This window comes from Macrobrachium nipponense, chromosome 3 (assembly GCF_015104395.2).
Source record: "Macrobrachium nipponense isolate FS-2020 chromosome 3, ASM1510439v2, whole genome shotgun sequence".
In the NCBI taxonomy this organism is placed as follows: Eukaryota; Metazoa; Arthropoda; class Malacostraca; order Decapoda; family Palaemonidae; genus Macrobrachium; species Macrobrachium nipponense.
Window position 1 is genome coordinate 29,132,382 of NC_087202.1, and position 21,605 is coordinate 29,153,986.

A 21,605-nucleotide genomic window follows, 5' to 3' on the forward strand; every position below is an offset into this window, starting at 1 on the left:
TTTTTTTTTTTTTTTTTTTTTTTTTTTTTTATTGCAGTCGACCACCAAGAAAATTTTTTTTTGGTAGTCTAACACCAATAACTTTTTCCTGTAGTCGAACACCTATAAATTTTTCTTGTAGTCGAATCCTAATATTTTTTTTTTTTTTTTGTAGTCGTATCCAATGATCTTTTGTACTCGAACCCCATTAAACTTCTTTTATTGAAATCGAATACTTATATTTTTTTGTGGTCGAACACTAATAATTTTTATGTTTGCAGTCGAACACCAATGAAATTTTCTTGCAGTCTAACACCGATTTTTTTTTTGTAGTTGAACACAAATAAAACAGAAAAGAGGAAATGAAAAATAAATAATGCAAGACAGCAGTAATATCAAACACATGTCAGTCGCAAAACAAAAATAAAAAAACACAAAATAAAGCATAAGTGAACAAAGACACCCTTATTCTCATTCCTAATTACGAAGATCCCAATATAGGCATTTCTGAGTGCCTTTATACCTATCACTTCTTTTTATTATTACTCACCTGTATTAAAAGATATCCACTCGTAGAATTACCACGTTCGGTCACTACCGTAATGCCTCCTCTTGGAGAGTCGTAATTGATGACCTGGAAAAGCCAGAGAGTAATAAAATACTACTTCAAAAAGTATTGTGTAATCACCAATTCATTAATTTTTTTTTTTTTATAAATTTCAGTGGTTGATAAGAGTGTATAACCCTGTGCATCTATGTGTGGAAATAATCGTACACTATAATGATAAATGTATATATAATATATATATATATATATATATATATATATATATATATATATATACAATTAATTAATTCATTTACTTTTTATTGGATATAAGAGGCATATGAGTATATTAGAAGATAAAACTTAACTTATTTTCAGCCAACACGTACATGCTATGATTATTTGTTTAATTAAGCTATAATTTCATGAGAACCACCTCTCTCTCTCTCTCTCTCTCTCTCTCTCTCTCTCTCTCTCTCTGTATATATATATATATATATATATATATATATATATATATATACACACACACACACACACACACACCACATTAAGAAATGCAGCAAAAATCTCTCGGGCCACAGCGAACTTAAGATGAACTTTCAACTTCAATGCAGCTCTCTGGGAAAGCAAGTGGCCTTTAATCCGAAATTGCTTTTAACTCACCTTTCCGTTGTGGTACCAAAAGATAAATGCCGGAGGTTCTGGGCTGTGGGCGATTACGCACGTCAAGTTAATCGTCGATCCTTTATCTACGTGCATGTCCGGCGCCCCGATGATCTCGGCTTGTGGAGCTGCCGAAGGAAATGAAAAGTGGAAGGGGGAGTCAGTAGTCAGTGGATACGTATATATATATATCTATATATATATATATATATATATATATATATATATATATATGTATATACATATATACTATATATATATATAATATGGTTTTTATTATTTAAAATATTATATATAATATATATGTATTACATATATATTATATATATATATTATTATATTATATAGTATATATGATATATGTATATATATATATATATATATATGTATATTACAGATTATATATATATATTATATAATATTTATATTAATATTATATATATATATATGTATATATTATGTTTACATATATATATTATGTTATATATATATATATATATTAATCATAATATATATATATGTATATACATATATACTATATATTATATATATATATATATCTATATATATATATATATATATTTATACTTGTACTTGTAAATATGTCAAACTTATATATCATAATCATCATCCCAGTAACAACATGATTTTATATGATCCTCTACAGAAAACTAATTCGCTACAGAAATCTCATAAGCGAACGCGCAAACCCACGCATATATAAATGTAAAATGTATTTCAACCAAAGCCCTTTTCTGCCAGCATATATGGCTGTACAAACAGAAGACTAATGTACATTCCCATCCCATTCTTTATCTTGTGCATACTAATAACCATCTTTTTGAGGGAAACGCTTCACTGTGTTTGCCCTTCCGAGAAGTCGCTTGACGCTGACAGCGCTGACTCCCTGGCTTGTCGCTAACTGCGCTGACATGTGACAGCGAGGTTTCATAAACTGTCCATGATCCGGGGAATATAAATGGCACCATCATTCGAGGAATAACGGTTTGACCTTTGACCTATGCAACGCCAACCGATTTTTCATTCTTCGTTTCCTCATTTTGATTTAGTTCTAATATGATGAAGCGTTGCAGACGTGTTTATACGAAGGTTCGTCAGGGACTAGCACTTACATGCTGGAAGTGTAACATTTTTATGATGTTGGTATACTTTATAGTTCAGAAGGTGTTATGATTTTCTTGGAAAGATTATTTGAAGGAGAGAGAGGCAATTTTTGTTTAATCAATAAGATTATTCTTTCTTAAGTAATATTAGTTCTAAATTGCTATCGCTTATCAATTATCAATTACAGTGGTGATTGTATCACTGACTATATTTAATTTCTTGATATCATTATCATATCAATAGATGTCATATTTCTTTTATTTTTTTCTCATTTTCAATTAGGTGTATGAACTACACCAGTCATGATGGATGTCTATTTTCCTTTTTTCAATTTTATGCATTTTGTTATACATGCTTTGGAAAGACCCTGAAACCAACAATCCCATTCACACCAACTGTATCGTCCAAAGAACCTGTACACAAAGCCAAGTACAATTTTTTTCTTTACTGCATAAACACATTCCACTCTAACAGCATAAACGTGAAGTAGAACACCTCAGAACATCAAATAAAAATCCAACCAAGGTTGATACATTCTTTATGTGTGCTTATAAATAACAAAAGTACTTTTTCCTTTTTCGACGACTGGAAGAAAAACATCAACGAAACTTCCGTAAATATTTCATATTCAATGAGAATGGTATAACCGCGGGTGACACAAAGTTTATAAAGAATTTAGGCCTCACGCCCTCATAAAAATGACACAAAAGCAGCGCCATCTCTTATGAGAGCGCCATCAAGACGTATCCGGTCGGTTGTGTGAACAAATGCCTTTCTTGCCCGGGAACGAGTTTGGTAGCAGCAGATAAGAAGGAAATAACAGAATACAGTGGCGGAAAGGAAACAGGCCCTAGGAGTGAGGATACTTTGCGTTCTGCTGATGGAGGTTCGTTCGTCAATCATTTGGAGAAGAAGAAGAAGAAGAAGAAGAAGAAGAAGAAGAAGAGAGAGAGAGAGAGAGACAGAGGATGATCTCTCCGTTTGGTGAAAGACCAGGCATCGAGAGTACTTACGAATGAACTCAATCTTTCCCAGAGGAAGTGAGAATGGCTACCGCGGGTTTCATGCGGCCCTCCTCGTAAACAGGTGTTATGGCCTCCTTGACCATACTCCGCGGTTTTATTGGGTATTTTTTTCTTTTCTGGCGGGCGGCAGGGCAGAGGCCCTGACTTTCCGTAAACGTTATGATAGCAGGCAGCGCAGAGGGGTGGTTGGTGAGCGCACGGGCGGCAGACACCAGCCGGCATCCAGGGAGAAACCGGGATTTGAATAAGAGATGACGTCGCCCACCCGAAGGAATGAGAGCAAAGAAAGCGGATAGAATTATCACCAAACGCTTTCAATTACTTCCCCTTTAGGAAGAAGTTTTGCAACAGGCTTCTTCGGGTGTGAAATTGAAATTACACTGGTTGCTGTAGAAGTTCTCTCTCTTCTCAAAAAATAAGCCTACGTATCTTTCAAAATGAGGGAGACCTTAAATGAAAAAATCAGGTTTTATTGCTTCAATATTTGTATGCTATGAATGTAAAGACGGATACTGGATATGTATGATTCCTGTATTTCGATCTTTCCTACTTTAAAAGTAGGAAAGATCGAAATACAGGAATGTAAAGACCTCCTTCAGTAATTATTGCCGGACCTTACCAAAATTAGCATCTTACCTCAGAGTAAATCCATTAATATGCCGCGGGAATAATTCAACCACTTTTAATAAAACACAGAGAAAATTTAAACATTTCAAGGAGGCCCGAACGTCCTGGAAGACTGACGGTCGGCAGGCAGGACACAGAGACAGAAAAAAGAACGGGAAGAGGGGTTGGGGGGGGGGGGGGTGGGGTTGGGGTTGGGGGCGGAGAAAAGAATAAGCCTCGTCCATTCGGCTTCGCAATGCATCATCCCCATTCCATGCGGAGCATGATGGGGGAATTCCTTCGCTGTAAGTTTTGCATATAAGTCGGGGACTGTAATGGGTTTAACGCATAACTCAGAGAGCCAAGTCTGGTTCGGGGATCAATTCCCCACACATTCGCACTCGGGAAGTTGGATATGCAAATGAAATTCAATGCCTTGATGGGTCATAAAGATGCATATGCATAGGCGCGGAAAGAAGCAAGGCCGGCCGACTCGATATGCGCGTGGGTGTGAGGGTGTTAATGTTTGCATTTTGTTTCCTGAATTATGAAGTTACAGGCATCAGTTGCACGGCTAAATGCTCTCTGCTTGAGGAGAATCTGCTACTTTTTAAACAGAAGTAACCTTGCTTGCTTATGTGTGCACAAGTATACATCTACCTGTCTATTTTTACATACATATATACATATAATGTAGACATATATACCTACAGACAGAAATATATATAGATGCATATACAAACACACACACACACACATATATATATATATATATATATATATATATAGATATATATATATATATATATATATATATATAAATATATATGGGCGAGGGTCATATTATACTTGTCTGAAAATGTAAATAGCAGAACATTTCATGTCATTCAATGTCAATGTGAAATATGAAACAAGCGGAATAATGTGTAACTGACGGAAAGTGCCGAAGGATGCAAAAAAGTCCTTTAAAACTTTATCATCTCAAAAGCAATAGGATTCCAACAACCGGAGGAGACTGGAGGGACTTTCCCGAGTATGTGAAGAGTGCCTGGAAAGGGGAGCTTATATTTGCAGAGTAGAGGGGAAGCACAAAGACACGATAAAGAAAGTGATGAGCTTAGAGGAGAAGTTAGTGAAGAAGAAAAAAAGAATGTATTACATGTGGAAGGAAGAGGGAAACATAAACATTTGGATATGACGTTGAGAAGATTAACAAAATGGAGTCGGGATAAGTGGGAGGGATCCGAAGACCTTTGTTAGACGGGGGAGTCAGCGAAGGAAGTGGAGATGGGACTTCATAAATGAAACTGCGAAGAGTAAAAAGGAGTAATGCAATCTTCGGTATTAGCGGACAGACTCTAACAAGCTCTTTAGGTATTAGGAGAAAGGTAAGTGGAGAAATGGGATTATACATAAGGGAGTACTTGAGAGTGATAGAGAGAGAGAGAGTACAGTGGTGGCAAGATCCATGTGGAGAGAGAGAGAGAGAGAGAGGAGAGAGAGAGAGAGAGAGTATTACTTAAGTATTTGGAACCGACAGTCTTTAGAGAGGGATAGCGGTTAAAATGAGGTTTAAAAACATGAATGACAAATTGCAATCAACAAAAAGAAGAAAAAGAGAGGTTTTCTGTATACCATCGCATTTCATTTCTTCGTTAGTCTAATGACATGTAGCTATATACAAATTGTTGTGTGGATTTTAATATATAACTAAATTTCTGAAGCATTTCTCTCGCAGTAAATAAATAACGCTTTGATCTGAACCTTGATCTCACAAATGGACATGTCTGCACAGCTGTTATATATTTCACTCTGAATCTTTGAAATTTTAATGAAGGGTATTATAAACGCTTAGTAAGTCGCTCTAATCCTTGATGTATAATGAATGCACTGTTTATTGATATGTGATGTTGTATTTAAGCAATAAACAGACACAGGAATACAAAAGAGTATCTGCAATGAACTGCGCATATTTTCTGCTGTGAGGAAAAGTTCCGCATTTCAGAAAATACAGAAATTATTTTCAGATATTATCAGTAGTAAAAATAAAGATGTGTTTTCCATAAAAATAAAAAAAAGACTTTGATAATAGCTTTACATCGAACTGTTCACAGTCTACTCATTCAACACGACATATCAAATTCGGGGTCGCTGATATCAAGTTCTCAGAATTCGTGACATAAAAAAATTCCATTTGGTCACTAGCAGTGAAACCTCATTTTGAAAAGCAAACAAAAATTTGCACAATCTTTGGGAGAACTATGCAATAGAGAACGGCAGTATTTCAGTTGCAACAACTCCAAAATTTGGGTCAGATGTATCAATAGGCGACAATTGATGGACAAGGATGATAAGCGAAAGTGATATAGAATGATTTTCTAAGTTACCGATATTATTAATCGAATCCATATCTCAGGATAAAATAATATTATTAAACATTTAGTAAAGTACAATGAGCATTCTGTATGGCCAGCTACTGAATGGGATTCCTGATGACGTCACAGAATTTACCCCCAACATGGAGTTAGCCCCTTTTACCCAAAACCTCCTCTAATTTACTTGCGCATGGGTTGACCTCGTATTCCTCAAACCATAAAATATCAATCTCCAACGAACCATCGGAACGAATTCATCAATAACTCTGAAATGTTAAAGAAATGTCACTGTAAATATAATTTACAGATCTATATAGATCTATAAAAACATTATTTAGATATAAAAAGTTGAGCGTTCCATTCTATCTTAGAAGCTAACGTAACGTAGGGCTATCTCTTCTTGCTCCCCGAGCCTCATTGTGAACCATTGTTACACATACCAGAATGATGGCCCCGTTGCGAGTCTCTGAACATTGAATTTCTTTGGAAGAGGATATTAGTTTCCTGACCATGCCTCAAAAGATGGCCACCCATATAATTGCTGAACAGACCCACTGTTGATTAATTATCTTTACTGATCGGAAGACAAGCTGTTTTAGCGCTCGTGGTATTACCATCAATCTGTCCTCTTTACTTGCTCGTCACCGTTGTTGGAAGAAAGTCCAGAGGTCCACTTGACAAGCCAAGTCCCCCCACGCCGGCATAAACCATCACATGCCACACCAACCAACCTTCACTCGTTGAAAGGAATTTGTTGCGAGCGGCAGCAGTCATGAGCAGAAAAATAATCCATTAATAAACTTGGGTTGCCTCGAGGATCTTGATCCTGTTTTGGAGGCCATCTTTTCATGATGATATTATCACACAAGATATAAAAACATGTCTGGCGTATTTCAGAGTGCAACGAAATGATAGAGGTATGTGTTTTAGGTAATAACATATTGATATATATATTTGTCTATCTGTCTGTACAGGGATGGACATTTCATCCTCGCTAAGATTCTCGGGGAAGAATGTTATAGTACAATTATGTACTTTTGTTAAGGGACGCAGGTACCTTCAACAACATTTAGATCAAATACATGTACAGTGTATGTGGTTGTATGTATCTGATTCTATATATATACACACAACCACACACGCACACACACATGTATATTTTTTCATATAAAACTTTCCTTTTAAAACATGTTCTTTTAAGTTTCCTATTCAGTTTCTTTACGGGGTCAAAAACCTTGATTTGCGACGCCAGTTTCATGACCATAAATCAATCAATGACAAAGTTCTTGTAAAGAGTTTATACACGCAGAGCACCGCGTATACTAAAAATATACGCATACTTTTATACAGCGTGTAGTATATCCTATTGCACCATTCATAAGCATGAGGGATGATTCCATGAGGTCGAAAGTGACGACGAAAGTTGGAACTGCCGGAGCGTCTAAAGAAGTTTTCGACTTAATCCAGAAAGAGGGTTTAGTGAAATGAGAAAACTTTTCACTATATCACAGATGAAACGAATGGATATTCCTCATAAGGATCATGCAGGTTAAGGAAAGTATATTCTGAGCTATGAAAGTTTTTCATGGTGAATGATAGTGAGTTGCACACTTTACCTTACACGATGAAGAGTAGTTGGAGTAAAATACAACATAAGAAGAGTAATATTCTTCAGCCAAATGTATACGATTCTGATTCAGAGTTTTTCGAATGAAGGAATGAATTCGTCGAGGAAGGTGACTTATTCGATTTTCAAGCAGTAATGGTACAGTTCATTATAATTCAAAGGCACATCATGGCCCTTGAACCATATCAGCATAACTCGAGGAGCTGCTGTTCTGTAATTTTGCGTATATAAATTTAGAGTTGCACTTCCAAAGCTTTCTAAATACTAAAATGATACTGGGGAGAAGGGCACCCAGAGTTCGATAAAGGTCCAGACAGGTAGAGTGTAATCGTCATGTGCGATGCCAATGAATTATGTATTTTCCTTATGAACCCTTCGTCACACTGAAGAGACTGGTGTTAATACCACTTTAACATTCGCAACACGTTGACTTTGTCAAAGAAACATACGCTCATAGATTTGCGGTGCCGAAAAAGATAGATTCTAACAACTATGCTCTTTGCAGTATGCCTTCTAATCTCTGAACCTGAAGTCTAACGAGGAATGTCATAAGACTAACTAATGCCTCTCCCCTTCCCGCCTGACCATCATCGACTCTAGGAGGAATCAAACTTGCGCCGAGATAAACTAGTAAGTGACTTTTACACAGCAGTATGTATCTACTTGGATTCAGAGATTCGAGCCAGGTTGCTATGACTGTCAAAGTACTTCAATAATATCGATGCTATTGTCATCTTTAGGTCAGCTCTGCTGACCTGTTAAAGTTAAGAGTTCAGTAAAAGAGTCCTGTCTTTGTCTTCTGTTCTAGCAAACAAAGGCTTTCTTTTAGGTTTTGTGTTCTAGTTTTAAGTAGAGTCCTATTAAATCCATTTTGTTGTTTTGGGGTCCAAGTGGGCTCAGTATCACCTGTGTCTCGAAGGAACTGTCAGGATGAACTGTGTCATTCCTCTGAGGGATGACATCCTTCTCGAATCTAGTTATTTATTTCGGTATGGCCTTGAAGTATGAATTTTTGGTTTCAAACCAAAAGGAAAATATGACGGCATAAATAAGTATGGTATAAATATGGCACAATATGCTTGTCTAAATATATATACCTGTTGCATGTTTGATAATAACTCATTTATGGAAAAAAATGATGGCCATGAATTTATTGAGTTTGGTGATAACAGTTTTATGCTTTACAAAGGACCATCGGTCTGGGTTAATGGCTTTCTAGCAATATCATAGGAAAAGCTGTAATGACACTGTCGTGGTCTTAACGTTTATTATGTTAATTTTTTTTGTCCACAGCAGTCAGTCATGCGTAGTTACTAACGTTTTATCTACCAACTCAGCCTTTCCTATCTATTAGCATATGATTTCTGTTACCTAAATCAACCGATTCCATTTCTCCCTTTTAGCCATCTGTTATCATATCTGTTTTGTGGAATAATAAGTTCATTGCAGCTCCTGATGTTTATCTTTCAGTTTCAGCCTCAATCAATTCTCGTTCCATTTTTAACATGATTTTTTCATCCAGCGATCACAATTTGACCTTCCTGCCAATCTCGATCAGGTCCCCTCAAAACATATTCAAAATTTCATTAACGTCAGTCTCTGTCACAGCGGAATGAAAATCACTTACACCAGAGTCTCCAAAATCAAAGTCGAAAGACAAACGGCTCCGGAGAGATTTTCTTCTGTTTTCTCTGTCTGATTGTACAATCAAGTTTCGCCAGAGAAAACATTCTCTCAAAACATTAGTTCGGAATAGATGAATATGACAATGAGGTTGACAATTGGCTTATGTGGTGAAGGGACTAAGTTGCGCTCCTACGTCTCTACAATACTATTCTGAAATGCAACCAAATACACACACACACACAATAATACAAACATATATACACAATCACGCCTCCGTCTCTTTCTCGCTCCCTATGTATAAATATATCTACATATATATCTGTGCACACACACACATATACGATGTGCATATATATATATATATATATATATATATATAGATATATATATATATATATATAATATACATATATATATATATATATATATATATATATATATATATATATAAAGTGTGTGTGTTTACGAATGTATGCTGAAGGAAATATCCATTTAAACATAACCACTTGGAGGGCAGAAGAACGTAGCGCTCCCACTGTTTTTATTTTCACCGGGGCATTTTCTTCTGCATTGTACAAATGTTTTTATAAACACACAAATATATAAATATACCTTTACAAATGGGATTGTCCTTTTTGAGTCGGACTGCAAATACTTTGCGATGGCCTTCTCTCTCTCCACTACCTGCAGCCCACCATAATCGACCAACTAATAGTTGCATATCATTCACTGATTATGTCAACATAGGATTCAACGGAACTTTCCTAAGTTATCCCACCTTTCTCGGTAATCGAACCCTCGTCATGGCTAGGCGATTTTCATGGCTGCCTCACTTTATATATCGTTCTCGCTATTGATAAGAAGAATGCGCATGATATGTAGAATTTTATGTGTAACATGAGAGATGACGAATGGACAAAGATCAGGTATGCACAAAGTGGTTGGAGCAAAGGAAACTGGAAGATTCCGAGTTGGCATGTGTACTGAAATGGCACGAAGTGTTTGCGGACATTGATGCGTGAGGGGAAGGGGAATAATATTTGTAGAAGGTGGTTTAGGTAAATACGGGATTTAGCGAAGAATAAGGAATGGATATTTGAAGTACAATTAGAACGTAAAGAGGAACCTGGTGTAGAAGAATGTAAGAAGAATAAAGATGGAGAGGTGGAAATTAAATGACTGCAAATGTTCTAGGAAAATATAAATTAAGAATTCAGGCGGAAGGGAACTGATCTCCAGGGGTAAAGCTAAAGTGTGAGAAGTCTGATGATGAAGTAAATAGATAAGAATGGAAGATGCAAATGGCAATTTACTAGCAGAAGGCTAGTATGGTTAATATGCATAAATGTCTGACTAGTATGGGTATATGTACTAGTGTCTGACTAGTATGGGCAATACGTAAGTGTCTTATTATAGTAGATTCACATCAACTGTGCATTTGATGTCTAGTCCAGTACCTTACGGCGCTCCTGATTGGCTCTTGATAAGCCAATCACAGGGTTGGAAACTCTGTCTCTCTCGCGAGATCACATGGGTAGGATCTATGTTCCACCTCTCCTGAGGTATACGTCTTTCAAATGCATCCCTCGGGAGAGGTAGAACATACATCCTACCTATGTGACCTCTCTCGAGAGACTGAGAGTTTCCAGTCTTGTGATTGGCTTATCAAGAGCCAATCAGGAGCGTCGTAAGGGACTGCCTAGACATCAAATGCACAGTTGATGTGAATCTACTATAGTTCGGGTATAAGTAACTAACTCTTACTGGCAACGCTAACCGATAGAATAAGTACACCACAAAGGAGATGAGGCAAGAACAACGGATAGAACTGCGTAAAATACTGGGAACAGTGGAATCAACTCGTACATAGAAGTGGTTTGTAGTTGTTGAACGCACAAAAAGGAAAATATAAAGACCGGATCTGTTAAAATGAACTGTCTGAGGCAAAACTGTGAAATACGAAAACTGTTTTGCTAATAACTGATCTCCTTTTTCTGAATTTCCCATTACCTTCCGTTGCTTCCTTCGAATGAACACCATATTCTTTGGAGGCTTGAATTTCAAGTCGATGGCCCCTGTGGGCTTGTTCCATATAAACAAGATTCAACTTCTGAACAACAACAACAACAACAACAACAACAACAATAATAATAATAATAATAATAATAATAATAATAATAATAATAATAATAATAATAATAATAATAATATTGGTTGCAGGTCCACAATAATATAGCATGTGATTATTTGATCTTTAATGGATATTAAAAGCTTTCGAACCTTGTACTTGGTTCATCTTCAGACTTGACTGAAGATGAACCAAGTACAAGGTTCGAAAGCTTTTAATATCCATTAAAGACCAAATACTCACATGCTATATTATTGTGGACCTGCAACCATTGTCATAATTTTCGACACGGAAAACTGTACCCAATAATAATAATAATAATAATAATAATAATAATAATAATAATAATAATAATAATAGGCAGGGAGTGACGATGAAGTTATCATAGGTAGGAAAGATAACCAACTGAGTAATTATGCTAATGAAATGCTAGTTAAAGATTAAGGAAGCGATTCAATGTTTACGTAGTGCATGAATGATTTAGCGATCGTGAAAGCAAAGCACGAGAGCAACTAGAAGTAACGAAAGAGTGTATCTATAAATCTGAGGTATCCTATTATTCGAGCGAGGAAAATTTAGTCGAACAGAATTGCCTAAAAACTTATATGTTTTTTCTTAGGTAAGTTTTGGTCCTTTGTTCGAACTGATACGCCCTTTCACAATTATGTAAATGTAGTCCAGTGGTAAATGAACGTAAATGCACGTATTCCTGAACACAAGAACAAGCAGATACATAGGTTTACAGCATGTAAACACTCATTTACAGAGTAGGCACAGGAAAGTAAATATGTAACGGATGCATGAATGTAGTATTTACAATTTCTTATTTCATCCATTAAAGCAAAATTACACTAGCTATCTTAGAATTAAACGAACATTAAAGATTAACATTCCACTATCAATCACTCGTAAACACTTTCATGACTTCGAGATACAATTCACGAACGCTTGATTTTTTTTTTCACAGATTGTTGATGGAAGTGGAAAGGTGATCCATTTTTCTTCTTTTTTTTACTCTCTCTTTTTCACTATCTCTCGTTTTCACTTTTATTCCTGGGCCTTACAACGTCAGTGATGACTGCTTTCAATTTGTGATTTTCCTCTTTCCCTGACAGAGAGAGAGAGAGAGAGAGAGAGAGAGAGAGAGAGAGAGAGAGAGAGAGAGGAAAAAACAGTACATGAAAAGGATTGAACTGCGGAGTGGAAATCTTCGCCGCTTGATTATAAATCACTCGTCGATGTTGCATGAAAGCAATTGGATGCAGTGAGATTGCCACTTGTTTCGCTGCAAGAATGTTCGTTCGTTTCTGCAAAAGTCTGTTGCTTTTTAAGTTTTCTGCAAAAGGAAACTACTGAGATGGCTTCGTCTGTCCGTCAGCACTTTTTCTGTCCGCCCCCCAGATCTTAAGAACTCCTGAGGCTAGAGGGCTGCAAATTGGTATACCGTTGATCATCCACACACCAATCATCAAAAATACCACTTGCAGCTCTCTAGCCTTCTAAGAAGTTTTTTTTTTATTTCATTTAAGGTTAAAGTAAGCCGTGATCTTGCGTCAGGCAACGCTATAGAACAGGCCACCACCGGGCCGTGGCTGAGTTTCGTGGGTCAGGGTTCATACGCTGCACAGAAGACTTGATTGCGCCGAAGAAACTTCGGCGTATTACTTATTTGTTCGTATAAGTTACAGTTGCTGCTGGTGAGTCCGGTGTTATGGCTATTTTTTTTCTTTTTTAATAAACTTTCATGATTGTGAAGCAACTACCATGATAGCGATTTATGCATTCTTTAATAACGATTTGTTTGGTGATTTCTCTATTGCTATTGCTGTTGTGTTTTATTCTTGTGGTTATTTATTAGGTCAATATTGCCAGTGTTATCCTCATGGGTTCAGAGGTTAATTTCTCCAAGCCATTTTTATTGACTTTTCCAATCTTGTAGCAATCGATGCTTCTGTTAGAAATACTAACTTTTTAAATCTTCCTTATAGATGTTGTGTGAATATTTTGTTGCATAGGAGCCCTTTGCTCAAAACCTCGACTAAAAAATTCATATAAAAATAGCAAATCAATAGCAACTACAACAACAACAACAACAAGAAAAACTATAGCAACAACTGAACAGCAGCAACAGTCACCGGCGGTCAGATAAGACCTGCCAATTAAGAGTGAAAAGAAATTCTCTAGATATATTTTCAATATCTTTCGCCCTTTGACTGCCTCCATTTTATAAAAGGCAAACAGAAATGAAAATGTTTTTGGTCCGGGAAGAGTCCAGCGCTGAGCTACTGTTCTGATGGAACGGCTGAATTTTTCATTTTCCTTTTTTTTCTCTACTCTCTCTCTCTCTTTTTGAAGAATGAGTTTTGATGTTCCCGAAGTTTCAGATCGGGATATAATCGCTGCAAGACAATTTGAACTGCTCAGCAGATCCTGTTTCCCAAAAGAAAGAATTTGGTTATGGACTTGGTTGTTAATCTTCTACTTAGTTGATTGTATACCTAAACTTATCTTATTAAGCACTTGTGCATATATATATATATATATATATATATATATATATATATATATATATATATATATATATATATATATACATACATATATATATACCTATATATATATATATATATATATATATATATATATATATATATACAATATATATATGTCATATCTCATTACCGTGATTCATACACATACATCGAGCTACAAATGTCCTTTAATATCTAATTTTCTCTACCTCGGAATAAATATATTTTCATATATGCTTCACTGAAGGGGAATTTTTTCGGCGATATGAGAATTGTCGGTTCCCGGGCGCGAACCCTCGAAACCAAACAAATCTAGGACGACAGTGAAGCTTTAACCCACCCCACCACTGCAAGAGGCTATATGTTTATGCCGCCTCTCACCTCCAAATACCTGTCGCGCTCGGGAGCCGACAATTCTCTTACGCCTAAAAAATTCCGAGGTAGAGCCAATTAGATATTGAAGGACATTTGTAGCTCGATGTATGTATATGAATCACGGTAATATGATATTACTCATATAATGGGTACGTGCTGTCAAAAGCACTACAACGCTACCGAGGTTGAGGTGGGTTGATGTTGTCTCCAAACAACGAATACCTGAGCGCGACAGGTATTTGGAGGTGAGAGGCGGCATAAACTTATAGCCTCTTGCGGTGGTGGGGTGGGTTAAAGCTTCGCTGTCGTCCAGGATTTGTTTGGTTTCGAAGGTTCGCGTCCAGGAGCCGACAATTCTCTTATCGCCTGAAAAATTCCCCTTCGGTTAAGCATATATGAAAATACATTAATTCCGAGGTAAAGCAAATTAGATATTAAAGGACATTTGTAGCTCGATGTATATATATATATATATATATATATATATATATACACGCACATATATATGTATATATGTATATATATACACATAAATGTATATATGGATAGAAGACGAGGCAAGTTACCCACTTGAATAAAAGTTATGAAGATAAGAGGAGTTTCCATTCAAGCATAAAAGAACTACTTGTTAATGCTTATCCTGTCTAGTCAGTAACCTTATTCATACTCTTCTTTTAACGAGGGACTTATCAAGAGATTTTCGATAAAGAGGGAGATTAGAGGAGATTGGAAGGTATCAAAGAGAGAGAGAGAGAGAGAGAGAGAGAGAGAGAGAGAGAGAGAGAGAGAGAGAGAGAGTTGAAAAATAAAACCATATCCGAGATTTTTAAGTTTCTCTGTGGCTTACACACTTTGGTTTCCTCATAAAAAATATAACATTATCTAATAAATTTATATGGTCTTCTTTTAAGTCATTAGCAAATTTGTTAATGTATTCCTCCTTTATCACTCACCATTTTCATTCTAATGCTTCTCCTACATATACTTAGAATACGGCGATTCCCAACAATAAAAAAGGGAAAAAATCGATCAAATGTTCTCGCTTGCTATTTTTAATGTTTTAACTAATAATTTTTAGTTTTTTTTTTATTATTTAGGTATCCTACCTTATCGAATTCTTTCTTCTTTAACTCGAGACGGTGAATATTATCTACGTTTTCTGTGCAAAATGTTCAGGTTATTGATGAGATGTGCAATTGTGGCCGTACACATGAGCGTATTGATATTCGTACATACACAATGTACAATCGTGTCATATACAACAATTGTCTTGCATTGAAAGTAGTTCTGCATACCTGAATTACTGGAAGAATGGAATAAAATTTCACTTATATGTATACAGTTCACAAAGGTCTTACTCTGCAAGCCTTGACACCCTCCTGGTTTCTAAATAGATATTTAAAGACGTAGTAGAGGTTTTCAACCAACAATGAAATGCATTACTAGTTCCACTGCACTTGCTGCTTTGTCACCTAGAAGGTTTATGTGTGATTCTACATCTAATCACTTTCCTTTCTGGAAAATAGGAGTTTGATTTGAATAAGATTCACAAATAAACGTCTAACTTCACTTTGAGTTATTAAAGCACTGAGTCTGATTTATCATCATATCAAAGAGTATAAATACCTATTTTATTCTGAAAGGATGCTTAAATATAGGAAACCCAGGGGAAAATATGTATCCATTAAATCAGCTCCGGAGACCATGAGTTATCAATTCGGTCTCTGTGATCCTTATTCAATAAAAGTTGAAGACATGCTCACAAATAATTATAAACACAGCAAAATAAACTGGAAAAAGAAACTCCTACGGGAGATAAAGTTTAAACTCTAATGAGCCTCCGGATAAAAAAATACCTGGCTACTGACGGAAAAAATTATAATTGTATCTTTAAAAAAATAAACCACGATGCCGATCACTATTTCGACTCATACCACATAACAGGACGTATGCAGATGGTGCATTTTGCAACACTTAAGTTTAAGTACCACAGTTTTTCTTTCCAACCTTTTTCATTTTCCTTTGCCTCGTGGCCAGACCAGAGATTTTAAATTGCCTGGCTTATCAGCATTTTCATATTTGAAAAAATCTTGACATCTAATACACCCAGAACTGGTTCGGTGGTGCCCTTGAGTCTAAGAACTTTTCTTTATACAGTCTTTACTTGTGGGATTTTCGAGTTTCAAGTCCTAAACTTCAAAACTGGTCAGAATGGAAAGCTCAAAATCTTAAGAGAACAAGACATTATAGTATTCATAAGGTCATTATACTATTCATAACGTCCTTTACAATAATAATCATCATTTTAGTTGCTCGACTGGCATTACTTTCGTTTTCTATGTCCTCATAGAATTTATGATAGTCATAACATCTGTTATCATTGGGGAATTTATGAATCATAAGCTTTCTGACACATCAAAAGGTCCTTATCGTTTTGCATATTGATTGTCGGATAGGAATCGAGGTACTAAACCTCACTTAATTATCTTATTTGTTAATGACCGTTTTTGCTCTTCTTTGCTTAATGACTGATTTGAAAAACTGGATAGTGATGCAAAAAGAAGGAAAAAAAAAAAAAAAAAAACTGCTAGTTTTTAAAGTCGTGCCTAAATGTTCCAGTGTTCTTTTTATTCATTCAATGTATATCCCCAACCATTCTGCCTGTTACTACCCTTTATACGAGTTATGATTTCTATGCTACTGTGTCCTGTTTCCAACAGTTTTTCAATATTTCCTTTATTCATTTCCAGCCATTTCTTAGCTATAAACTGAAAATGCGTTTTTTTTACACGGCTTCCTTTAGTCCTCGTTTATTTTGTCATTATTACTTATATAGTTTCAAAGGCACTGCTCGCTGTTTTCTAAAAACTATTTTATTATTAACTTCGTCTCCAATACAAATATCTTTCTGATGTGTCTTGTTTCTTGCTATTTTGAATCTCGAGGATTCACAAACTATTTCACTTCTTTTTTCGTTCTCTTAAAGTTGATAGAAAAGTCTGATTTGTCTTGGCTTCCATTCCTTATAGATCTCTTTTCAAAGTATTAGTTCAAGTTTCTTAGTCTTCTTCACGGGGTTTCTCATCGTTTTGATTCAATTGGTACGTTTTCTGTTACATTTTTCTTTCTCGCCTGTATTTCGTAGTAGTCAATCACAAATTAAACAAAGCCGTTTCTTTTCTATCCTGGATTTTGTCACTATCGGCGTTAATTAGGGTTTCTTGTTTTAGGAGGTTTTCGGCATCCTGGGATAAGTTTCATCCTTCCCGGGAAAACCCGCGATTTCCCAGGATGAGGCATAATAACAAATTCCCTATGAAAATCCTTACCTCTTGGACTGATTCACAGAATTGTTCTCTACTTCTCTCTCTCTCTGTCTTTCTCCAATGCTGACTGAATTCATCAGCCGCTAACAACGATGATGATGATGATGATGACGACATATCAGCGTTAAAGAAATTAATGGCTTTTCCATCCATGCGACATTACAGCGCATTCAACAGTGGTGAAAAGCACTATTATACCCCAGGAAATGACGGAATATAGAACTTAGGCCAAAGGCCAAGCGCTGGGACCTATGAGGTCATTCTACGCTGAACGGAAATTTACAGTAATAAGATTTGAAAGGTGCAACAGAAGGAAAACCTCGCACTTGCACTATGAATCAGTTGTTGGGAGAGGGTGGAAAGTAGGGAGGAAGAGATTATGAACGGAGGTACAGTAAAAGAAATGAAAGGGGTTGCAGTTAGGGACCGAAGGGACGCTGCAAAGAACCTTAATGCCAACAGTGCACCCCATGAGTTGCACTGACGGCACTACCCTCCTACGGGGAGGAAATCGCCGAGATAGAGCTACCAAGTTTTTGGATGAATGTCTCAAATAACTCTGCGAGTCACATTTCTGTGGAGATTTGTTCCAAATTCTATTGACTAGTAATCTCCGACGTCATTTTGTGCTTAGGATTACTGCTAACTATGCACTAAATATACACATGAATACACGCACATATACAAACACACACATACAGTAAATATACGATTATATATCATGTATAACCGATTCATGAAGATATGGAACGTGGTGAACGTTTATTAGATAAAGGCAAATGCCACTAAGGAAGAGTGAAACAACAGAGTGGTTGCAAGGCCTTTCGACTCAGTCTACTCGTACGGACCGTGTGTCGAGCGGCCTAGCAACCACCCCGTTGTTTCATTCTTCCTTCGTGGCATTTGCTTTGCCTTTACACACACACACACACACACAGACATATATATATATATATATATATATATATATATATATATATATATATATATATATAATTATATATGTCTGTGGTGGTAGGATTCTGTTTCCTAATAGTAGTAGATATGACTTAGCATCGACGGATGGTCTTTTGCTTGTCAATTTTTCATAAGTTTTATTTCAACAGAGATCTTCCACATTCTCAATTAATCCCTGACCCCCTTTATCTGCTGAGAGCAATCAGATTCGCTAACCATTAGCCCCATTATACAGTAAATGTGCCTCGCTGTCGATCTTCAACGTTCTAGAGGTCCTTTATATCTTCACACCGTTGGACTTGGGAACAGCCTCCCAGAGGATTTCGTGCAATTGGAACTTCGAAAGTCCAAGAGAAGGTGGAAGACATTACCAACCAAATACTGTTCTCCCTCCCTGCATTCTAATCTTTTTGTTCTTTCTGTATTTCCCTTTACCTCGTCTTACTTCTCCCTAATGGACACCATATTCTTTAGAAGTAATATATATATATATATATATATATATATATATATATATATAAAGCTTATCTTTCTCTCTCTCTCTCTCTCTCTCTCTCTCTCTCTCTATGTATATATATATATATTTATATATATATATATATATATATAAACAGCTAAACAGATACATATATATTTATCTAATAACTTAACATGTGACAAGCGGATCGTAGATGATGAAAAAAAAAAATGGCCTTTGAAAAAAAAAATGGCCTTTCATGGTCATCGAGTATCCTCAAACCTAGAGCACTTCATTTCCCACGATTGTACAGAGAATGGTGACCGACCACCCTTCCAAGTAGAAAACAAGGAAAAGTGATTTAATATAGACATAAATACTGAAGTGAAAGAGAACTTTCGTAGAATCGTGGTTTAATGACAAGAGTATCTTAGTGCTGATACGTGGCTGGTGCTGGTAGGTATGGTAATGAGGATGGAGACAGAGACACAGAATTTTGGCTTGAACATCAGCACAAAGAAGAGCGAGATCATGGTTGTGAGTAAGGATGATGATTGGGTGCACATGGAGGATATGACAATCAGAGGACAGGAACTCAAGCAAGTTGAGAAGTTTGTTTACTTGGGAAGTGTGGTAACAGCAGACGGGAGGCAAATTGAAGATATACAAAGAAGAAAACTAGGAGCAGCAAGAGCTTTTGAGGTTCTGAGAAAAAAACGTTTGGTCGAGGCATGAAATCAGCTTGAGAACTAAGATGAGAATATTCAATGCAGTAGTACTACCAGTCCTGATGTAGGCTCGTCCACCTGGGCACTGACCAGAACAGAGGAGAAAAGGTTGGATGCTTTTGAGATGAAGCTGCTGAGAAGAATACTTGGCATTAAATGGGATGATTATGTTAGAAATGAAGACATCAGGGTGAGATTGAGGCAAAGGCCAGTCAGTACCAGGTTGAAGAGGGGAAGGCTGAAATGGTTTGGACATGTTGAGAGGATGGAAGAGAATAGAGACCCCAGGAGAGCACTGAGAGCAGTACAAATAGGAAGAAGACCGCTGGGTAGACCAAGAACGAGGTGGATAGACATAATTGTCAGGGATCTTGAGGATGAAATCCAAAACTTAGAGGAAGCGAGGGAAATGGCTCGGGATAGAGACAGATGGAGAGAAACTGTATCAGCCTTATGCCACTGGCCAGTGGCGGGAAGATAAATCTAAATCTAAATCTTAGTGTACAGGTGAACTTAAACTCTAAAGGTTTGGAAAAGTTGGAGTGGTGGTCACCTTTGTACACCGAACAGGCGTCACTGAAGTGCTGTAAATTTCAGGCTACTCGATGATCATAAAAAACATAAATCTCTCATTTAATTGTCAGTTATAATACGCATATATCGCACGCGAAAGTGATTTCAATTTGGCGTGTGAGGGGGCTGCCGTAAGGAATGTTGCTCAATGGTAATAGTGGCCTGGGCCACAGGTGAATTTTAACTCTGAAACTCTGAATGGCAAAAAGATATTTCTATTTTAGTCTCAAGGCTTCCACTGGTCTCGGGGTAATGGAGTGCTCTATGTTCAAGGCTAATCGATGGCCATAATAACCGAAAAGCTATAATTTAATTGTTAGTTACCGCGGTTACTTATACTCATACACGCACACGCAAAGATACACACACACACACACACACACACACACACACACATATATATATATATATATATATATATATGTGGTATATATATGTATATATATATATATATATATATATATCATATATATATATATCTATATATATATATATATATGGTCAGTGCATTTTGACCCTGAAGAACTATCACTGTGTTTAATCCGAAGTGAAAATCCTTAGGGTTATAATCAACAACCCAAGTGAATGGGCCGACGTCATAACTCACAGTTGGTGGAAATATTGGCTGGATACCAAGAACACACAGCCTGAGATATCTTATTTCTTTCAACTTCCAATTAAATAAAAAAATTGAATTTTCTTCGACTATCAATTGTACTGGATACCGATATATCGCATGCATATTAAATTAGGTTATTAGTCACAATAGAAAAAAAATTCCTGTGTGAGGTACAGCGAGAAAAATGACGTTATTATAATTTTTTTCCAGAAACTTTCTATTACGTATAATGGTCCTTATGCCTCGCTAGTGTTTGTTATCGTTTTTATAAGATGGATTCAATAAAACATTGTGTTTGATCAGCAATTTAAGGATAGTTACGTAGACAAATAAAA

General features: G+C 36.3%; 1 protein-coding gene across 1 annotated transcript in view; it reads right to left on the reverse strand.

Annotated features, from left to right (window-relative positions):
* The window catches only part of LOC135221681 (zwei Ig domain protein zig-8-like), a 560,790-nt gene that overhangs the window by 18,007 nt on the left and 521,178 nt on the right, over positions 1-21,605 (reverse strand). The window contains exons 4-5 of the mRNA XM_064259408.1: positions 1,193-1,320; positions 530-613 (exon numbers count right to left, since the gene is read on the reverse strand). Of these exons, the coding sequence (XP_064115478.1) occupies positions 530-613; positions 1,193-1,320 (212 nt within the window). The remainder of the gene's footprint in view (positions 1-529; positions 614-1,192; positions 1,321-21,605) is intronic.